At 42.1% G+C, this 20,875-nt stretch overlaps 1 protein-coding gene across 2 annotated transcripts in view; it reads right to left on the reverse strand.

Annotated features, from left to right (window-relative positions):
• Positions 1–598: 598 nt before the first annotated feature.
• Positions 599–20,875, reverse strand: part of LOC109431135 (uncharacterized) — a 30,930-nt gene continuing 10,653 nt past the window's right edge. For both annotated transcript variants that reach the window (XM_019707327.3, XM_062843759.1), the window contains exons 2-5: positions 17,129–18,741; positions 16,752–16,772; positions 16,507–16,622; positions 599–1,551 (exon numbers count right to left, since the gene is read on the reverse strand). In XM_019707327.3, coding sequence (XP_019562872.1) covers positions 1,198–1,551; positions 16,507–16,622; positions 16,752–16,772; positions 17,129–18,602 — 1,965 coding nt within the window. In that variant the 5' untranslated portion in view covers positions 18,603–18,741 and the 3' untranslated portion in view covers positions 599–1,197. The remainder of the gene's footprint in view (positions 1,552–16,506; positions 16,623–16,751; positions 16,773–17,128; positions 18,742–20,875) is intronic.

Consider the following 20,875-nt stretch of genomic DNA (forward strand, 5'->3'; position numbering starts at 1 on the left):
CGAAATAATCACTTTTAGTCATTTTGGTAACCCCCTGACCCCATCACAACCCGGAATATCCCCGGAATGGTTCCGGATATTGCATGGCCACTTCAGTATAATAAACTTGCACCAATTTATGATCAATTGAGGGTGACTTATAAAAATCGGATCAAAATTTACGAAATGTCAGCATTTTGAAAATGAGTAGTCGGGGGTCGGGTACGTGAAGGTTAAGGTGAATATACAACGAAGCCACATCTCGAATTTTCAAGAGCACAAATCTGACAGGCTGATAATAACGCGAGCCGGGAAATACGAAGGCTTCAAAAGTAGCTGCTGTCAAAAATATTCAACACCGCAAAAAATGTACCATGGTCAGGACGCTAATCAGACAAGCAGGTGGTGCTCTACGGACATGAGACATAGACCGTACTTGAGGAGAACCTGCAAGCACTCGAAGTTCTCATGCGACACGTGAACCATATCACGTTGGCATTTCGCTAAACGACCCATTCGTCTAATTGACATTCGTTTAAACGCTATTTGACCAATTCACCGGTGGACACCTTTCTTTCAGCTCTAATGCAACTTCAACCGAGAAGAGAAAACACTACCATTCTACTTTTTTCTCAGTATTTGAAATCATTTAATGATAGGGTTCAACTTTACAGTACATGTACAGTGTTTGTCTTAGTACTTACTTTGTTTTCTTGTTTCGAAAGAACAGACTAGATTTTGTTTTCCTTTACTGCTTCAGTTAATAATTTAAATTAAATTAAATTTGGTTTAAAATGCAAAGAAAACCTACTAATCCTTACTCAGTTACTTGTATTTTCATTATTTACTTTTTTTTTGTTTCTGTTTCTCACAAGCTGTCGTGAATAGCCACACACCTACGATTTTTTGTTACTTTTTTGTTGGTTTGTTTTTTTTTCTTGTAGTACTCTGATTAATCCTACTAAATGTGTTTTTTTTTCTGTTTCCTCATATTGTTGTGATTTTTTATTTAGCTAGCGTTTGCATTTCCTTATTTGTTTTTTTATCGCGTGTGAATTTATTTAATTCTCCCATCGACCCACCCAATCATCGACCGTCTCGACCGATTCCCTCCTATTTAGCTACACTTTTGCTTGCTATTTGCTGCTTTGTGACTGTCTGTGTGTGAGAGTCTGGGGCGTCCGGGCGTCCATATTGAATTCAAATTAAATTAATTTATTAGTTGAGAACGTGCTGCTGATAGTTATGTTCCATGGGCCCGCCATCGGACGCAAACGAACTATCGTAGCCGCCGAGTGCGTCGTCCGACGAGTCGTCTTTCAGGTGCTCCAGGATAAGGTTATCGTTGCTACTGCTGTTGCTACCGCCTCCGCCCATCATGCTCAGACCCAGCCCGCTGCTTCCTCCGCCGCCTCCTCCTCCGCCATTTCGAGCCGCCTTCATCGATTCGTCCTTCCACTTGTCCATCGACCGGCGGCGGGCGTTCATGAAGAAGTTTCCTACCGTGGTCGGTTCCAGCCCCAGCTGCCGGGCAATCGTCACTTGCATCTCCTTTGAAGGTCTCTTAGTTTCCTGAAACGAGAGGAAAGGGAATTTGTTTGCTTGCGGATCTAACTGTGTTCGCTTGTTTAAGAACAATGTCAAACGACAATCGTCCTCCAAATTTAAATTGTCGACAGCGAACTCCACAGTTATTTTTGTGTGATTTTGCAATAGTTATGTAAAAAATGTGGACTAAATGTATATGTCTACATTACGCTGAATTGAATACATTACGCTGAGATTGATATAGTTCAAGATTTGTACTACTTAACCATCAGGAGCACGCGCTGCTTTAAAAATCATAACACTATCAGAAAATCTTCCTCAAAAGTACGTGCATAGTAGATTTTTTGGCCTCTTGAAGTTAATCCTCCGGTTGAAGATGATTCGTCATGCAGAAAATGTAACGAACAATAGAAATATTTTCTGTTAAGTTTCCCAACATATTTTTAAATTGTGGAAGCACACACGTCTCTGGTATAGTTAAAATAGAGATGGATGTAGCGACGATTGCGTTGCTGACAACCATACATGCTCGAGGCATGACATGCGAGTTTGCCATTTCATTTTTACTAAATATACTGGGTTTACACGATTACCTAGACAGAAAGCCCTTTTAAAAACAGGATTTGAGCCTTCCATTTTGCATAAGCCTACAATGATTGAGGGATCCTATTTTCAAACCTCACCTCAAACATGTTCTTCAGAAAATTGTTTGTTTGCTCGTGTAGTAGCACTTGCTGCTGAAAATACCCCAGTATACTTGGCTGAGGTTAGGAGCCGAACTGCAAGTTTAGCTGCTAGCAATCTGGACACTGCTTCAATTCTTCCATGAACTATGTGAAAAATTCATGAAAACACAAGAAGAATGTTCAAGAGAAATAATCAAGAATATTCATTAGGAACTTTTGGACATTTCATTTTACTCAGTTTGGGATTCAGCTTTTTTCTGTTTTAATGAAATGCTAGCTCTACGCACAACTTCAGGATTTAGTGATGTTCGAACTCCTGAATGAATTTCTTCAAAATGCAGACAATGATTTGCAATCGGGTGATCGTAGTAGGCTGTGCGCGCGAACGGTTACGTTTTCGAAACTGTCACACGTTTTCTTTGCTCCACGTTATTTTGATTATGTTCGGCCGAGTTGAGAAACGGCTGGTGTTACAAGTTTTGCCCCAAAAAGTGCTTGTAAATTGATCTCCGGATAATTCGCGATTATTGTGAAAGTTTGTCTTATTCCCATCGTGGCGCCGGAATGCGTCTTCATTTTTGCGTGATTCGCCTGTAGTTTTTGGCGTTATTGCTGCTTGATGTCCGGGACACGCAAATGGAAGCCAACAATTTCATATCAAGAGTTCTGGAATTCGTATAATTTGGTGAGTCTGTTCCTGTACATCGCTGCCTAAACGTTGACCAAACGTATCCTTTGGAATTAACCCTTTCACTAACAATCCCCAAGTTCCCGTGACTCCTAGGACTGAGAAGACGTAGAGGTCTCTACACACCTTTCTTAGGTGTCCAACTAATCTTCCTTTCCTATCCTATTGGAGGATTTCGTCAATACTGTCTTAGAGTCAGTGATTAGCCCCAAATCTCTGTGCTTTGTTAACGGACGGGAAGGAGGTAGTTCTCTTAACAGCGGTCTGGGACTGTAACACCTACGAATTTTTGGTTAATGTTAATGCTATTACTAAGACTATCCCCACCAGTGCAAAGTAAGCCGGTGAGTAGTAGTGGTGTGCAAATCGGTTTCATTTCTGATACCCACCCTTTTTCGCACCGTGCGTTCACATCATCGTTGGTAAAATACCACCTCATCTCCCCACCAGTGGTTGGTAGTAGTACTTCATATCGTTAACAAAATACAGAGCAGCAATAAATGACACCATCTTTTTTTTCCTCATATTATCGTATTTAATTGTACGAAAGTTCTAGAATGTTGATAAATGATTCCTCAAGTGTATCGCTCAAATTTTTTAATCCCTGAGGAATTTTCTAGAGGATTCTCTGATGGAATTTCTGGAGGGATCCTTGAAGGATCCCTGAAGAAATGCTTCGAAGAATCTATGATAGAACTGTTGGGATATGCAATACTGTTTCATCCCAGTGTGGCATTCGGCGAGATCGAAGGCGAGATCAATCCTGCGAAAACTTTCCACAGCAGAGCCGAGCGAGCGCGCCACGCGCGCATCAATGAATAGCTTTTTCATTCAGTCCCCTGTGTTAAACCCGTTCAGACGTGTATTAAAGTTTTTCTAGTTTCACTCACACGAAGAGTTTTATTCCAAGTCCGGTTTCCTTTTTCGGTTATTTCGTTTGTGTTGTGCTTTGTCCACCTCTGCACAACAAGAACTCCTTGAAGGAACTTCTAGAGAAATCCTTGAATGAACTCATTGATGAATCCCTGAAAGAACTTCTGGAGAAATCCCTGAATGCATTTCTGAAGATATCTCCGAAGGAACTGCCAGGGGAATCCCAGAAGGAATTCCCAGGGCAATTCCGGAAGAAAATGACAGGGATATCCCGGAAGGAATTGTCGGGGGAATCTCGGAAGAAATTTTCGAAGGAATCCCGGCAAGAATTTTTGGGACAATCCCGCGAGGAACTTCCGGTTGAATTACGGAAGAAATTGCCGGGGCAATCCGAGAAGCAATTCACGGAAGGAATTCCCGGGAGAAGGAACTTCCGGGGGAATCTCAGAAGCAATTCCCGGCGGAATTTTGGAAAGAATTCCTGGGGAAATTTCAGAAAGAACTCCCGGGGGAATTTCGGAAAGAATTCCCGGGTGGAATTTCGGAAAGTATTCCCGGGGGAATTTCAGAAGGAATTTTTGAATGGAATTCCCGGGGGAATCTCGTAAGGAGTTCCCTGGAGAATTCGGAAAGCAATTCACGGGGCAATCCCGGAAAGAATTCCCGACATGCCCGGGGGAATCTCCGAAGGAATTGCCGGAGATATCCCGATAGGAATTCCCAGGGGAATCCCGGAAGAAATTCCTGGATGAATCCCCAAGGACATTTTTGGAGAAATCCCCCAGGGAATCCCTGAGGAAATTCCGGAAGGAATCTCTGAAGGAATTCCGTGAGAAATCTCCAAAAAAATCCGGAAAGGAATTCCAAGAAAAGTCCCTGAAGGAATTCCTTGAGGATGCTCCGACGAAACTCCTAACGAAATCTCTAGAAAAATCCTTGAATGTTCTTCAGGAGGAATTCCAGACAAAACTTCTAACGGACGGATCACTGAAGATACTTCCGGAAGGTTCCCTGGTGAAATGTTTAGAAAATTTCTGAGGGAACTCCTGGGGGATTCTCCGACGGTAACCCTATTGTAATCCAAGAATGAACTCCTAAAAGATACCCTGAAAAAGTTCGTGAAAGAATCTCTAGGAACACCTGCAGAAATTCGTCAAGGAATTCCTGGAGAAATCCCTGAAGAAATTGCTGAAAAATTGCGGAGTGTCTTTTGGAAAAGCACTACGAGTGTTTGGAGAAGCGGACAAGTGTTAATTGGAACCATGCTGTCAGCAAATTAGCTGACACTTTTTTTAATTGAATGCCACCTATTTTTATTCTACTCGGGGCTTGCAATACTGCATTACCGAAGACATCTGCCGGTGGAAATATGAAAGACGTTATACGAATATTCATATACAGAAATTCTTCGTTCTTTAGTTTGTTCCGACAATCGTATCTTGCGGCAATCTTGTTTATCTTTAATATGTGTCCATTTGTGACAAACGCAATCTTAAATGCATGAGAGAACAACAGTTTAAAAAATTATCAACGATAATCATTTTTTATATTTTACTTGTAGAAAGCTGTCTTGTTTTTGTTGATTTTGAGATTGTTGAGATTGAAATCATGAAGAAAAAGTGATATCAATCGCAATAGCAACGGTTGGGTATGGTTTCCAAATATATGAACCCACTGTGCACCGGGCAGGTAGGTTGTCATTTTCAAACCGATTTGGCAACGATTGGTGGGGTTCGTGCGTTATGGAGAAGGTTGCCAATTTGGGTTTACTCACGCATTGGTGGGCATCGTCTAAGGCAGACAAAAGATATGCAATTGTTTTGACAACCAAGCGCCTCCATTTATATCTCAGCCGCCATGATAGCATATCAACGCTTAAGAATAAGTAAAAAGGATTTTATCAGTTTACATTAAGATATCAACCATGGTTGACTTCTGGATGCTCCCCTTATGTGAATATATCTTGGTATCTCAATTCAGGAAATCTTTTTTCACCTGTGTTTGTAGTACAAACATTCTACGCTTGCTGTTCCTTGCTCGCTACGAAACACCAGGTCCTGAGACTCCAGATTTCTATGCGTCGGGTCCCACAGAAAAGCCTTCAGAAGACCAGTTTCGGAGACATGTTATCCTAAACATAAGTTGGGATTCAACCACAATTGGCCCTAAATAGGCCACTTGATAGAAATCCCAAAAGCAATTACATGAGAAATCTCACGATCAAATTGGAGACAAATTCCTCTGAAAGTATTTCCGTAGGAATCTCTGATGAAGCATCTACGAATGAACTCCTGGAATAACTGCTGAAGGATTCTCCGAAGGAATCTTTAAAGGACACCTAAGTGAATTTCTTAGGGAATTGCTGCTGAATTTCAAGAAGAAATTCCTGGAGAAATCACTGAAACAGTTGCCCCCAGAAGGCGTTTATGGACGAATCCCTGAAGGACATGCTAAAGGAGTCCTTGAAAGAGTTCCTTAAAAAACCTCTGGAGAAATTCCTCAAAGAATACCAGGGATAATCCCTGAAGGTATTACAAGATTTCAAGGAGAAATTCCTAAAGAAATCCATCTAAAACTTTCTAGAAGAACAAAGAAGAAATTCCTGTATAAATCCCTGAAGGAGTATCTGGGGAAATCGATCAATGAACTTTAGGAGAAATCTCTCAAAGAAATCTCAGGAGAAATCCCTGAAGGTATTTCTGGAGGAATCCTTCAACGAACTTATGGAGGAATCCTTGAAGAATTCCAGTAGAAGTTTCTGAAGGAATTCGTGGAGAAATTCATGGATTAGTTTCTGGACAAATTCCAAAAGGAATTCCTGAAAAAAAATCCTGAAAAAATACCAAGAGAAATCTTGGAAGTAATTCCTGGAGGAATCTTTGAAAGACTTTCAGGGGCAATTTCTCCAGCAATTTAAGGTGAAATTCCAGGAAAAAATTCAGGAAGAATCCCCGGAGAATTTCTGAAAGAATGCCTGAAGAAGTTCCTGAAAAAATCTCTCTATAAATTACAGGAGAAAATTCTCCAGCAACTTCAGAAGACATTTCTCAATGAATTCCAGCAAAAATCTCTGAAAGATTCCAAGAAGAAGTTTATGAAGCACTTCCGGGCTCCCTTGAGGAATTGGAGTAATGTCTCCTGCAAGTTCAAGAGAAAATCCTCAAAGGTTTGCAGGAAAATCTCTGAGGCAATTTCTGTGTGAACTCAAGAAGAAATTCTTAAAGAAATTACCAAAGGAAAATTTGTTTCGCCACAAAGCGGTTTATACTGAAAATTTGTTCCACAAATATTGGCTCTGGTGGGGGGGGGGGGGGGGGGGGGTTGTTCTCAAACCCTAACCCAACCTCCCGTGGCTACTGAGAGCAATTGCTCACAGAATTCCAGAGGAAATGTCTTGAGGAATTCGTAGAAAAAACATTTCTGGAGAAATTAGTAAATAAATTTCTGAAAAAACATCTGGAGGAATCTTTGAAAATATATGTATAGGAATCCCCGAAAACTTCCTACTGGAATCCCTAAAAATATTCCTCGAGGAACCGTTAAGAATTTTTTGGATGAATTCCTTACGGAATTCCTGGATGAATTCAAGAAGAAATTCATGGAGGAATCTCTGAAGGACCTTCTAAAAAGAATCTTTGAATTAAGACGAAACTGGAAGCATTTCCTCATTTTTTTGTTTGTTTTTGATTTTTAATTAAATAATGAAGCAATGTTTTCAAAATCGGTTTTCGTGCACATGGATCAAGATAACTACTGATTTTTTTGAGGTGGAAAATGTTTTCCATTTTTGCAGAAACTATTTTTTTGTAAAATTTTGTTCAAAAATGATTTCTGCAAAAACGAAAAACATTTTCCACCACAAAAAAAATCAGAAGATACCTTGATCCATACTCTACTGCCCTCGGACGCATAAATGTCACATGAATAAAAAATCACGAGAAAAACACATTTGAAGTTCCGAAATAAACTTTGTTTGTTGTCATAATTGATTGACTTCAACGCAATTCAGTTGAATTGAAACACATATAAATTCATATGTTGACAATATATTTCAAAAATGTGTATCAAAATATGATGTTTGACATAAAAACCTCCAAAATGTCGAAATGTAACAATTTATGTCACACATTTATGCGTCCGACGGCAGTCTACATGTGCACGAAAACCGATTTTGAAAATATTGCTTCGTTATTTAATAAAAAATTAAAAACCAAAAAGTGAGGGAATGCTTCCAGTTTCGCCTTAAGGACAGGGGTCATCTTCCACAGAACTTCTACAGGAATGATTAAAGGAACCCTCGAATGAATCTCTGAAAGAAATCACTTAAGAATTTCCTCAATCAACCATTGGTTGAATTCCTGGAGAAACCATTATAGAACTTTCTAAAGGAATTTCTGAATAAACTCTAGGAGAAACACCTGACGAATTATTCTAAAGGACTCCCTCAAAGAAACTTGTGTATGAATATTTGTAGATTTTTTTTGGAGGAATCCGGGAAGAAAATCATGGACTAATCTCTGAAGAAAATAAACCTTGAAATTGAACTTCTGGAGAAATTTTGAAGATTTGAAGGAATTTCTAGAATATTAAATACTTCGTTTTTTGTATTTTAAGTCGCATTCTTCTTCTTCTTTATGGCTCGACGTTCGCATTGAAACTTTGCCTGCCTCTCTTCAACTTAGTGTTCTTTTGAGGACTTCTACAGTTATTAATTGAAGGGCTTTCTTTGCCTGCCATTGCATGAATTTGTACATTGTGTGGCAATGATATGCTATGCCCAGGGAGTCGGGAAAATTTTCCCGACCGGAACGGGAATCGAACCCGCCGTCTCCGGATTGGCGATCCATAGCCTTAACCATTAGGCTACCTGGTGACCCTAAGTCGCATGATGCAGAATGAATTTCGTTTACGTTTTCAAGTTACTTGGCATCAGCTTGTTACATAGTCCGTAAAAGTCTATATTCGCTGCTGCAATACACCTTTTTTCTTCACAAGTATCTTTATTGTCGCATATGTGGGACAGGGCGTAGCATGCTAGTCCTTTGTCTAGTGTCATGCTTTCTTCAAAGAGCAAAAGCTCACTGGAAGCCGTGTCCATGTCTTTTATAAAACGAAAGTTTCAAGTTACACAAATTATTTACAATGGCTACATCAGCACATACATCACTAGACTAGGCTTGTCTCTGTCCCTACCCGCAATCACGTGCTTCGTCTTGAATTTATCGTCAAGCCTATCCTTGTTGTCTCCCTCTTTAGACGAGTATACCTTAGTAACATTTTGATGGCCAATTAGTCTTGTAGAAGTTGTTAGAACCATCACAATCCTGATACCTGTTATTTTAGATTTGTGACGGTTCAGAGAACCTCGTCTTATCTATTTGATTACCCCTAGTAGGGTATTGGCACAGACAAACAGACGTAACACCTTGAACTATTTTCATGGAAATCCATCGCCCAGTTCACACTACCATCACCTGGTTCAAAAGTTGCACGAATCACTGTGTTGTGCAATATCGTCAACAGAAGGCGCTAGTGTGAAACGTTAACCGCATAGAAAAACGATGCGCACGCCTCTGGTTGTGAAAGCCACAACTATGAAAATTTAAAATGATCGTTAAAAGCGTGGTCGATGGAAATTTTGCAAGTGTTACGTCTGTTTGTCTGTGGTATTGGGATCAATATGACCCAGATAGGCTTGCTGAACGTACACTACGTCATCGTGGTGTGCCTAGCTTAACATTTTAAGAGAGTTAAACAATGTTACTTGGGTAATCTTCCTCCACTGCCCTACAATCGATACCGATGAAATCAATATCGTTCGCACAGCCAAGGCACACGAACGACCGTCTGACAGTCTGCGGAATTTCTCTACACTGCAGTCCTCCTAATCGCTCATTCGTGTGTAACAATGAACAGAATAATTAGAGACCTGATTCAATCCATCTCAGGTCACAAATAATGTAGACATTATATCTGTCATCCGAACAGTTGATTGTGATTCATTCAGCGTTTCGCGTATCAGCGTGATTAGTTTTGCCGGTAAACCATGCTCCGAACTTGTCTGTCAATGCCAAAGTTAACTTCTTTTTTTTTCTAAATCACTAGCTGCTTAGAAAACGATGATGCGTTAATGGCAAGTTTGAAAGTTATCCTTTTAAACTTTGTCAAAATTTGTATCCGTTAACAAAGGACTCCTGAAGATGACTCAGACTGCTGAATACCACGCGCGACAATATGTTGTACACTAATTTTAGAAGGGTATTTTCTATGTAGTCACCACACTCGAGTGTGTTACTTTTTATAGATTGAGCATATGAAGCAATCCTACCAGTTGGTAGGCATATCTTCATCATATCCATATCAGAATGTGATGCAGCTGCTTGTTTCCGAGCTTAAGAAGGTCGATGAAGGAATCTCATCCTTTTTAGAAGCACTTGTTGCTTTCAGCTCCTTAAGGGCTGTCTTAACCCCGTTCAGCGTTGGTGATTCAACCAATATCAACTATGATAATCCTCTTCCTGTGTAAACCTTAAAAAATCATGTTCTTCTTCCACCTGGCTGTCTCCATTGATTTGTCTGTCAGCATTTTTCTCCGATCATGGAAACTGGCGCAGTCTTGTACCGCACACTATTGACGGTTGCATAAAATCTTCCACACATCGTTCCGATTCATCCTATGGACAGCTGGTTAGCTGGAAGGTACTAATATGCCTGAGGCTAATATGCCTGAGGGTTGCAAGTGCGTACCGTACCGTGTCACACGATGCGGGAAGGGCATACATTACTTCGAAGTAAGCGGTACGACGGGCATACGCAGGACAGTTCCAGCAAAAGAAGGTGGACCCTGGTGAACCTATACTTTGATTCCTAAGGTAGATATATGGATCAATAGACACCATGTGATAACACACAACGTGACTCCGGTCCTTTCAGATCACAGTTGCATCTGCATCGTTTCGGTCATGCGATTTCCCCCAAATGACCGTTGCAGAGTAAGTGTAGGGATGAGTTTGGCTGCAATGCTGTTTCAATCACCCAAATCGTCTGGGAGCTACAGAGGAAGTGGAGCGTGGACTCGGATGATGGTTAGCGCTGACGCTATACAAGAGGTGGTCGAAGGGTTTAGAGTCGGCTACGTGGGTCATACCCTGCCATGGTGCCCTGCGGTCGACCCTTACAGCAGTGGCAGCGTTGCTGTCGTGACGTCGGTCTACTGGGTTGGATCCGAGCCCGCGGTTGGAAGGGGATCCCCGGCAAAGTCGGGCAGGTGTAGGCCCCATATCGGCACGTCCTTCTGTGTGCTGGCTGATAGAGCTTTTCTTGCGGGAAGGTCAAATCGCTGAGCACGCGGGATCAGTGCTTGATACTTGCTGTGCAGTTGGAAGCAGGCGTGGTGTCGAACCTGTTTGCCTTCCGAGGACAAAGGGAATTGTAAGGACCACTCGCGGAACTGGCTAAGCAGCAGCATGCTGCTTTGATGGACTCCCCAAACGCCAGTAATTGATGTGCGATGCTGCAGGCTACGCAACTAACCTTGAGGGTTGGATATGCACTAGCCCCTGTTCGAAGCAATGCCTTCTTGGTGGTTCCGAGAGACGAAAGGTTTGGCGAACATGGGTATGTTTTTTAGTGGGTTGAGGAAAGAGTAGTCCTGGCCTCCCTGTTCAGGTGTCTGTTGAGCAGATTATCACCGAAATACGTTGGGCACGTCGTAGACTGCCACGAGCTTCATCTGGATCCAGCCAAAACCGAGATGAGCATGGAGCGTATCCGGAAACGGTCGTATCCGGAGCGTATCCGGAATGCCAGCAAGCATTCGAGCAGTTTAAGCGACAAGGTCAATAATCACCCACAAGTTCCCCGATGGCACCGTCAAGGTCGTCCAACACGCTTCCAGGACAATCACGAAAGTGAAGCAAGGTTACAGTCAGCGCGATCGTTACGGTTTGGCCGTTATCTTTGCCGCCATAAGATGCTCTTCTGCTATGGATCTTCCATGAAGGGAATACCATTGTATACTGTCACGACTCTGGTCAGGTCGTCTCTCGCCAGCATTCGCTACTTCTCGACATCCTGTTGGGTGTCTGGAACATGACAAGCCTTGCTCCAAGCATTCCGACGTCAGCCACACCTCCGATCGCGCCAATATTGGTGTCTTTCTCCAGACCCTAGCCTACTCTGGTAGATTCTAAGTAGGCTTGTGCCTCGGTTACGACATGGCACGAGCTCCTGGCAGTCCCGTCATCGTTTTCGTCATCGCCAACATTCACATCGACCGATTTCGAATCCACAATCGAAGTGGAACCACTGGTAGAGCTTCCTAGGCGTTCTTAGCGTATCAGAAAGCCGCCAGTCAGGTTTGATGCCTACTAGCTCTATTAAGAGGGAACATGTTGTAGATAAGGACGATGGTAGCAGACTGTGCGCGCGAGCGGCTACGTTTGCAAAACTGTCACGCGTTTTCTTTGCTCCGCGTTGTTTTGATTATTTTGATGGTCGGTTGAAACGGTTGATGTTGCAAACTTTGTCTTGGAAAGTTCTTGTAAATTGATCTTCGGATAATTCGCGATGGTTATGAGAGTTTGTCTTATTTCGGTGATGCCGGAATTCGTCTTCGTTTTCGCGTGATTTCCGAGTTATTTTTGGTGATATTGCTGCTGGATGTCCGTGACACGCAAGTGGAAGTCAACAACTTCTTCTCATTAGTACTGGAATTCGTATAATCTCGTGAGTCTGTTCCTGTACATCGTTGTGGTGTTCAAACGTTGACCACACGTATCCTTTGGACTTAACCCTTCCACTAACAATTCCCGTGACACCTAGGCCTCAGAGGACGTAGAGGTCTCTACATACCTATCTTGGGTGTCCTACTAATCTTCTTTTTCCATCCCTCAGCTGTCGCAAGGACGTGGCCAGGACAGATCTTGGCCATTGGAGAGGATTGCGTCAATCTTGTCTTAGATTTAGAGGTAAGCCCCAAATCTTTATGCTTTATAATATTCCTAGTATCACTTTCAAGTCAATGGATTACAGAAGCCAACTTTTCTGGCAGTGTCCGCATCAAAACAAAGGAGCCACCGTCTATGGGCTTTTACATTGTGACTGCAGTCGACCTATGTCAAACACACAAGGCTACAGTGGCGCTATCTATTCATTTGATAATTCTAGATTGAGTTTAAATAAGGGCGAAAGTAACATGAGAGAGTTCTCTTCATCGACTCTCTCTTCTTCAAATTAAAGTGACAAGATGCAAGTATGGTTGAACTTTTTGGTCATAAATCGCTAGGTTGCGATGCAATCTAGCGTTTAAGTGTAAAAAAGTTCGATTGAATTTGCATCTTGTCACTTTAATTTGCAGAAGAGAGAGTCGATGAAGAGAACTCTCTCATGTTACTTTCGCCCTTATTTAAACTCAATCTAGAATTATTTTAATGTAATCTTGGAGGTTCATATTGGGTAATTCTCGCAGAGACCGGTCCACTATTTACACCTTGTCTTCAAAAAAAAAAAATGTTCAAGGTGGCGATTTTCTGAAAGTCCTCGCTAAAAAAGTAAGGAAAATGTGTTTGGTTACTCAAATTGATGGACCCCCCGTTAGTCAGAGCCACAACAATGTACGCAGACCCCTCGATTTTGGTCAAATTGTGGCTCATTTAAACCACAGAGAACATACATCCAAGTTAAGTTCAGAAACTGTATGAGGAATTCAACGGTCATTTGAAATCGGCAACGCAAGTGGCAACATCGTGGCGCTGCAATCGGTTAATTTCCCATACTAATTTAATTCACCACTTGAAATGTTTCAATTCACCGCTGACTGTGGCAATATGGTGTTTAGCGGCGTTAGTGTTTTCATCGTGTATTGGTTTGCAACTTTACTCAAGTGAAGATTCAAATTCTTACACAACTTTCTGAATGAAATTTGTTCTAGCCTGGACGTTTGTTCTCTGTGTTTAAACCGTTATAACAAGAAATTATCTCCAAAAACCACCTCAAAACGAATTGTTGTTGAAAAGAGGAAAGATAGAGCTACTATTATAAATAGTTGGGTCGGCCATATTGATTTTTGCCGCCATCTTGGATTTTTACACCAAAACCTTTTTTTCTCCATGCTGGCAACCACCGATTTTCAATTTTTTTGCAATTTTGCAATTGAAAGCTGAGACATTTATACATAACATATCAAAAAATTGGAGAAGTCTTTTCCTTCTCTCAAAAGTTATCTTCCGTTTCGTAAAACAATACCACTTTTGCGCACTGGGCCCGGTGTCGGCCTTTTACATAAATGTAGCTTTATTTTGCGGTGTAAACGAACACGAATTTAAAATGTGAACCCACTAATGGAAAGCTGAAGGTTTAAGCTATAAAAGTTATAAAAGCAATATGTACCCGCATCTTTGAGATACAGTCAAAAACGGAAACGAACTTCCGATTTACACAAATTTTGCGATAGGCGCCTTTGTGCATACACGCAGGCGTAAAACTCTGATACTGTATACTCTGATACTATTACTGATAGGAAAAAAGGCATCTCTAATTTTTTTATATGTAATGTATAAATATCTCAGTTTTCAATTGATGCAAAAAATTGAGAATCGGTGGTTGCCATCATTATGAATAAATGTTTTGGTATAAAAATCCAAGATGGCGGACAAAATCAATATGACCGACCCAGCTATTTATAATTGTAAATAGAAGCTCTATCTTTCCTCTTTTCAACAACAATTCGTTTTGAGGTGGTTTTTGGAGAAACTTTCTTGTTATAACGGTTTAAATGAGCCAACATTTGACTAAAATCGAGGGGTCTGCAAAAATTGTTGTGGCTCTAACTAACGGGAGTCCATCAATCCAAAATGCATTTTCCTTACTTTTTTAACGAGGACTTTCAAAAAACCGCCACCTTAAACATTTTTGAAGACAAGGTGTAAATAGTGGGCCGGTCTCAGCGAGAATTACCCATTACTATCACAAAATCAGTATGAAATAGTTTTGGTTTAATAACGGCTTTTATACCATCTCCAAAACTAATTGAACTTCAAAACTTATTTATATGGTTTGATTGACAGTTCATGTAAATTGGGTTCTAGTTTTGGAATATTGTCGCTTTCGGTATTAAAAATACATTTTTTTTCTTCCAAATAAGGCCACTGCAGTCCAATAAGCTGAACTTTTGAGCCATTAGACTTAAATTAGTAAAGTAGCTATTTGTTTCCGATCAGGATGCTTAACAGTTATATAGCTTCGCTGAAAAGTGGCAGTGAGAAAAAAAAATCATTATGTATCTAGCAATTTAGCCCATTAAACAGATGGTATCCCACGACAAGCACCATACAACTACCAAACACGGTTTTCTGAAATCAATCACTTGTCAATGGGACTGCTTTTACTGCACTCTAATCCAACTCTGGAAGATTTCCCGGAAGATGTAAAAACTTCAACAAATTGGAGTCCCCACTAACAACACAGTTGCTACTATTCAGTACAATTCGTAATACTGACAAATCCACAAACCAGCAGTGCTTTGAATGTTGTTATGCGATATCATTATAGCTATAAGCTGTAATAAAGAAACTGTTGGTATACCAACGCGGCGTTGTTTGTAAACATTATTGTCAAAACAAACTTTAAGCGGGATATATAGCTACTACATAAATACTTTACAGATATCCAATCCATCTCTTTGCTGCAGTACATGTAAAATTATTTGGGTTACTTTAATTGCACTTCAACCCAACTCCGGAAGATGTGCAAGTCGAATAAGAGTCTCAACCAATAAAACAGCTGCTTTTATACAGTACGTTTTTTAATATTGCCAAAAATACGAAACAGCAGCGCTTCGTAGCTGTTTAAAAAACATTCTTTCAGCTAGAAGCTGTGACGAAGAACTTGTTAGTGCAAACACACAGCTTGTTCAATGTAAACATTATTGCGTTTGACGTTTCACAAGCTTTTGCAGCAAGATGAAGTTGGATAAGGTTTCTTGTGGCACAATTATAAAGCCTTGTCTGGAGTAAATCGAAACGAGCTATTTTCCATGCTATTTATATATAGCAAGTGCGACAGCGAGGACATCATCGGGACCAGTGGATACGGAGATCGGGTGTTCGATTCCAAGTGGCGGCAAGTACTTTAATTATTCAATTTTTAAAGCGGTAGTTCCACTTCTACATGTATTACGCCACGGTATCCATAACCTTATTATATTTAATCGATTAATTTTGAGATGTCTTATAACTATTATTTAACAACTGTGAAAAGGCTGAAAAAGCGCCTCCTTAAGATGTTATTCAGTTAGTGGTTACATAGAAGCCGAGATAAGAACTACGACTTGGTGGCATAGAAGCTGCTCGCACAGCATGTAAATGTGGATTAAGTTCGCCAGATTCATTGGTATAGGGTTTGCATAGAAGCTTCCGTCCATATGTATAACACAGTAACTCAACATCAAGCCGTATTGAGGACGCTTTGTTGACGTTTACTTTCACAGTAAATGTTAGTAGGAAATATTTCAATATGATCACAATAAGAGCATATAAACAGACTGAACCCTTTCTCAGCCGATAGAAACAAGCAGTTATGAACATCCCTACGTAACATTGCCATCAGACGTTCCACGATGGCTCTTGCATGATGACAGAACGTACCTTCTGCGCCCCATTTGAAACAAAAAGAATCACATTAAAACCAAGGTTCGATTAGTAAAACCAGTGAAGGCATTAGAGCAAAGCATACTTTGAATATCGCCTGAAGTGTCCTTCTCTGCAGATCCGTGAACACTAGCCGGGGTTTCTTCGAGTGGCCCATCATGACGCTGGGTTCCGGCTCCTCGTGCTTTTTAGCGTTCACAGCTTCGGGTTTGGTTAGTTCGGTTAGATGGCGATGGCGTGAAATTGAAGGAAAAATGGATGTTCTCAGTTAGTATGGTTAGTTGATTAGTGAAAGGATGAATGTTTATAGAATCGAAAGAATCAATTAACCTGGTTTCGCCGATTGAGTTGCTTGAAAAGAGAAGAGAAATGTGGAAACATTGTTTGGGTTAGATGGTTTCAGTTTAAGATTGAGGGAGAGAGATGTTTTATAAAACATCTCAAATAATACATCAAATACACGTCTACTTACGATAAGCAAATAAAAAACGTCAGCTTAAGCCTACTTAACATTTAGCTTACATACGAAAATAAAAACAACAAAATTAGGATAAATCATAAATAAGTTCTTTAATCACAGCGTTGGAATCACAGAACAGTCTGCTATAAAATAAAACAGAATAAATAAAACAGTGTACTAAAATCAGAAGTGTGAAATTCTCTACATTACGACATCGAAAACCGGGAGCAAGGGTCGGACGCCATACCTGCTAGCCTGAGGGCGGACATCCGCTGGTACTCGGGCTCCTGGATCCATTTGTACATGCGCCGAAACGTTTCCCGGCCGGACTTGAGCTTGGACCACGGTTTCGGATTCCGGAGCAGATCGGACAGCGTCCCCTGTGACCGGCAGAGCACTCGCTGGGCAAAGATGGCCTGCGGGATGCTGTAGCGTTTGAGTTCCGAACTGATCCGATGGGCCAGCTCCTTGGTATTGATCTCCTCGACGTCCCCGTTCATGCAGCCGACGTCCCCCAGGGAAGATCCGCTTCCGCACTTGCCGTTCGACAGGGACGAGTGATGGCCCCCGGTCAGCGATTCCTCCAGCTTCTTCTCGTCCAGCTTGACGTGGTCCAAGTCGGACTCTTCGTAAACATCATCTATAACAATTTCTTTACACAGATTAAGGTCGCTTATGTTTGCTTTTGAACTGAAAGACTTGTTGAGAAAAACGGTCGAATGGTGGTGGTCTTTGACGCCGGAACCGGCCCCGCCGGGTCCACCCACGCCGCCACCACCGTGGAGCACATCCGAATCGCTCGGATGGTCCAGATATTGCACTGTACTGGTGAACTGATCGGTGTCGTCCTTCTGTCGGCCAAGATCCGGCTTCGCCACCGACGTCAGAAAGCGATCGTCCACTGAGCTGAGATTCGAGGGAATCGGAGAGGCACGTACCAGGATACACTCGTTCTTACCGTCCGCCACGTCCACGTCCTTATCCGAAAGGTGGTCCAGTTTGGCGTCCTTCAGGACATGATTCTTGTCCAACCCGTGGTGGTGGATATCCGTGGGGGACAGTTCCTGGACCGAGTTGATGTGCACCGGCGAATGGATCACGCCCAGCTTTTCCAGGTTGTAGCACGAGTTGATCTCGATGTTGACCCCAACGGAACTATTGTTCATCCCGGGGAACGGTTCGCAGATATTGCCCCCTATGGAGTAGGCGAACTTGTCCGACATGGTCGATATGGGTGGCAGGGGTTGCAACGGGGTCAACGTGGCGTACGACGTGTTCGCACTGATACTGACCGGCGAGTCGCGATCGTGCATCGGCGACAGGGTCTGGAAGTCCGACGACATGATCGAGTCCACCGAACCGGGATTGCCGGAACCGCTCAAGCACATGTTGATCTGCTGCATGCCTTCCTGCGGGTGGATGATCACCGAGAGGGCGTCCTGCTTGTGCTGTTGGACCAGGATCACCTCGATCTCGCCCAGCGACGACTGATCGTTCGTCGGACTGTGCAGGTTCGGGTCATGCTTTTGCGTCAGGTGCTTGCTGATCGGAGGCGGGGAGTGGTGCGGGTGCTGATGCTGATGCTGCCTTTGCTTGTTGTTGTTATTATTATTGTTATTGTTGTTGTGGTTATGCTGCTGCTGCTGCTGGTTCGGCGCTCCGTTCGGGAAAAAGTTCCCGCTGCTGATCACACAGGGACGATCGTTATTGCATTGCTCCATATTACACGTTTTTTGGTCGATTGCGCGACACCGAGTTTCGGTCTCACTCGCTATGTCTTGTAGTTTTTTGGTATGTTAAGCTTATTTATTTTTGGTAGATCGCTGATGCTTCTCTGTATTTGACTAGATTCTCATGTTTCTGGAAAGAAAGTAAAAGTATTGCAACAACTTATTAGTTCGTTTGTAAATGAATAGAAACAACAGTGGACATTATATAACAATGAGTTCACATACAAAATGTTATCAATAGACATGAATAGATTACGACTGATTTCCCTATGAACATGTCAAATGAGTGAGGGATCTCTTGGGATCTGCGCCTAGTAGCTGATACAGTACTGCTTCTGCAAAACTGACCGTAGATGGGAGTCTCCAGGTGACTCCCATCTGCGTCCACTCCCCATGTTAGGGGGCAGCTGATCGATGTCCGAGTGCCTGGGAAGGACTCTAAGCTGAATTGTGCTCTATGGTCTTCCTCATTGGAAACTCGATACTTGGAACTCCCGATCTCTCAACTTCATTTAAAGCATCCGCATACTCGCCGATCTACTGGAGGAACGCGGACTCGGCATCGTAGTGCTGCAGGAGGTTTGTTGGACAGGATATATGGTGCGAACGTTAGGAGGCAATCATCCCATCTACCTGAGCTGCGGCAACACACAGGAGTTGGGAATAGCTTTCATCGTAATGGGCGATATGCAGAGGCGCGTGTAGCTTAAGGATCAAGGGCCGATTCTTCAACTTCAGCATAATTAACGTGCACAGCCCACACTCCGGAAGCACTGATGATGACAAGGATGCATTTTACGCGCAGTTCGAACGCACCTCCATTATCGTTATACCTGGATATCACCACAGCAGGTGGAATCGCAAATCGACCACGTTCTGATTGACGGACGATACTTCTTCTACATTATCGTCGTCAGGACCTATCGTGGCGCCTTTATCGACGAAGAATCCCGAGGCCGCGGTGCTAGACGAGGGCGAGCTCGATGAGGCCCCTATAGAGGACTGCTAGAATACAGTGAAAGCAGCCATCAACGATGCAGCCGAGAGCACCATCGGGTACGTGGAACGGAATCGACGGATCGAATGGTTCGACGAAGAGTGCAGAACGGTTTTGGAAGAAAAGAATGCAGCGCGGGCGGTAATGCTGCAGCAAGGGACGCGACAGAATGTGGAACGTTACAAACAGAAGCGGAAACAGCAGACCCGCCTCTTTCGGGAGAAATAGCACTGCCTGGAGGAAGAGGAATGCGAAGAAATGAAACTTCGTTGCCGTTCCCACGAAACACGGAAGTTTTACCAGAATTTCAACGCATCCAGCAACTACTTCATACTAAGAGCCATACTATGCTGGGATAAAAATGGGACGCTCCTAACGGACGGATTTGAGTTCAATGAGCCCTGAATGGCGTGGAGAATGTAAGCACGAGAGACCAAAGCAATGGAGGAAACGACTATGTTAGGACAGAAAGGATCCGAATTTCACGCTGAGAGAAGTTAAGAATGCTCTTCACGAGCTCAAAACCAATAATGCACCCGGATAAAAACTAACCATAGAGTGTTTGGTGACAACCATTCCTGCACCATACAGTGTACCAGCTACAATAAAATGTATTGTACTGCCGTAATTCTGCAGAGTGACGTAAGCGCCATTCAAAATTTCGATATTTTATGTTATATTCTATAGAATATCTGGTGTAAAAATAACACCATGGTATGCCTGCTGGATTAGAATGCAAGATCTAGTAGTACTCTATCTTCTGTGGAAAGAAACTTAGAGGATGAGCAAGAATTTTATGCAAAATAACCTAAAAATGGGCCAATACTATGAATGTCGCTTACGTCACTTTGCCGAATTACGGCAGTGTAATGAAATGGTTCGCTGAAAGCTTTGCACAATGTAGCTACTATACATTTACATCCGATTTATATGAAACAATATATTATTTTTTTTTTTACGTTTGAACTTGTTTCACTTTTCCGAAACATTATTTTTCCGTGCATTTTTAATTATTTATTCAGTTTTTTATATTTTCTGTGATTTTTTTTGTTGATGTTCGTGACTTTTTTAAAGCGAAAGGGAAGGAAAGAGAAAAAAGTGAATAAGTTGAAACATCTATTTAAAGTCAATAAAATGTTTAAATAAGTGGTAAACCAGGTGTCCTAAGGACTGTAGATCCAAGAAATATAGCAGGCTAGGTATTTAGAGTGCGATACAAATGTAGGTCAACCCGGAAAGACACAGGTCAGGTTATGACACATGTCAG

This window comes from Aedes albopictus, chromosome 1 (genome assembly GCF_035046485.1).
Source record: "Aedes albopictus strain Foshan chromosome 1, AalbF5, whole genome shotgun sequence".
NCBI classification, from domain to species: Eukaryota; Metazoa; Arthropoda; class Insecta; order Diptera; family Culicidae; genus Aedes; species Aedes albopictus.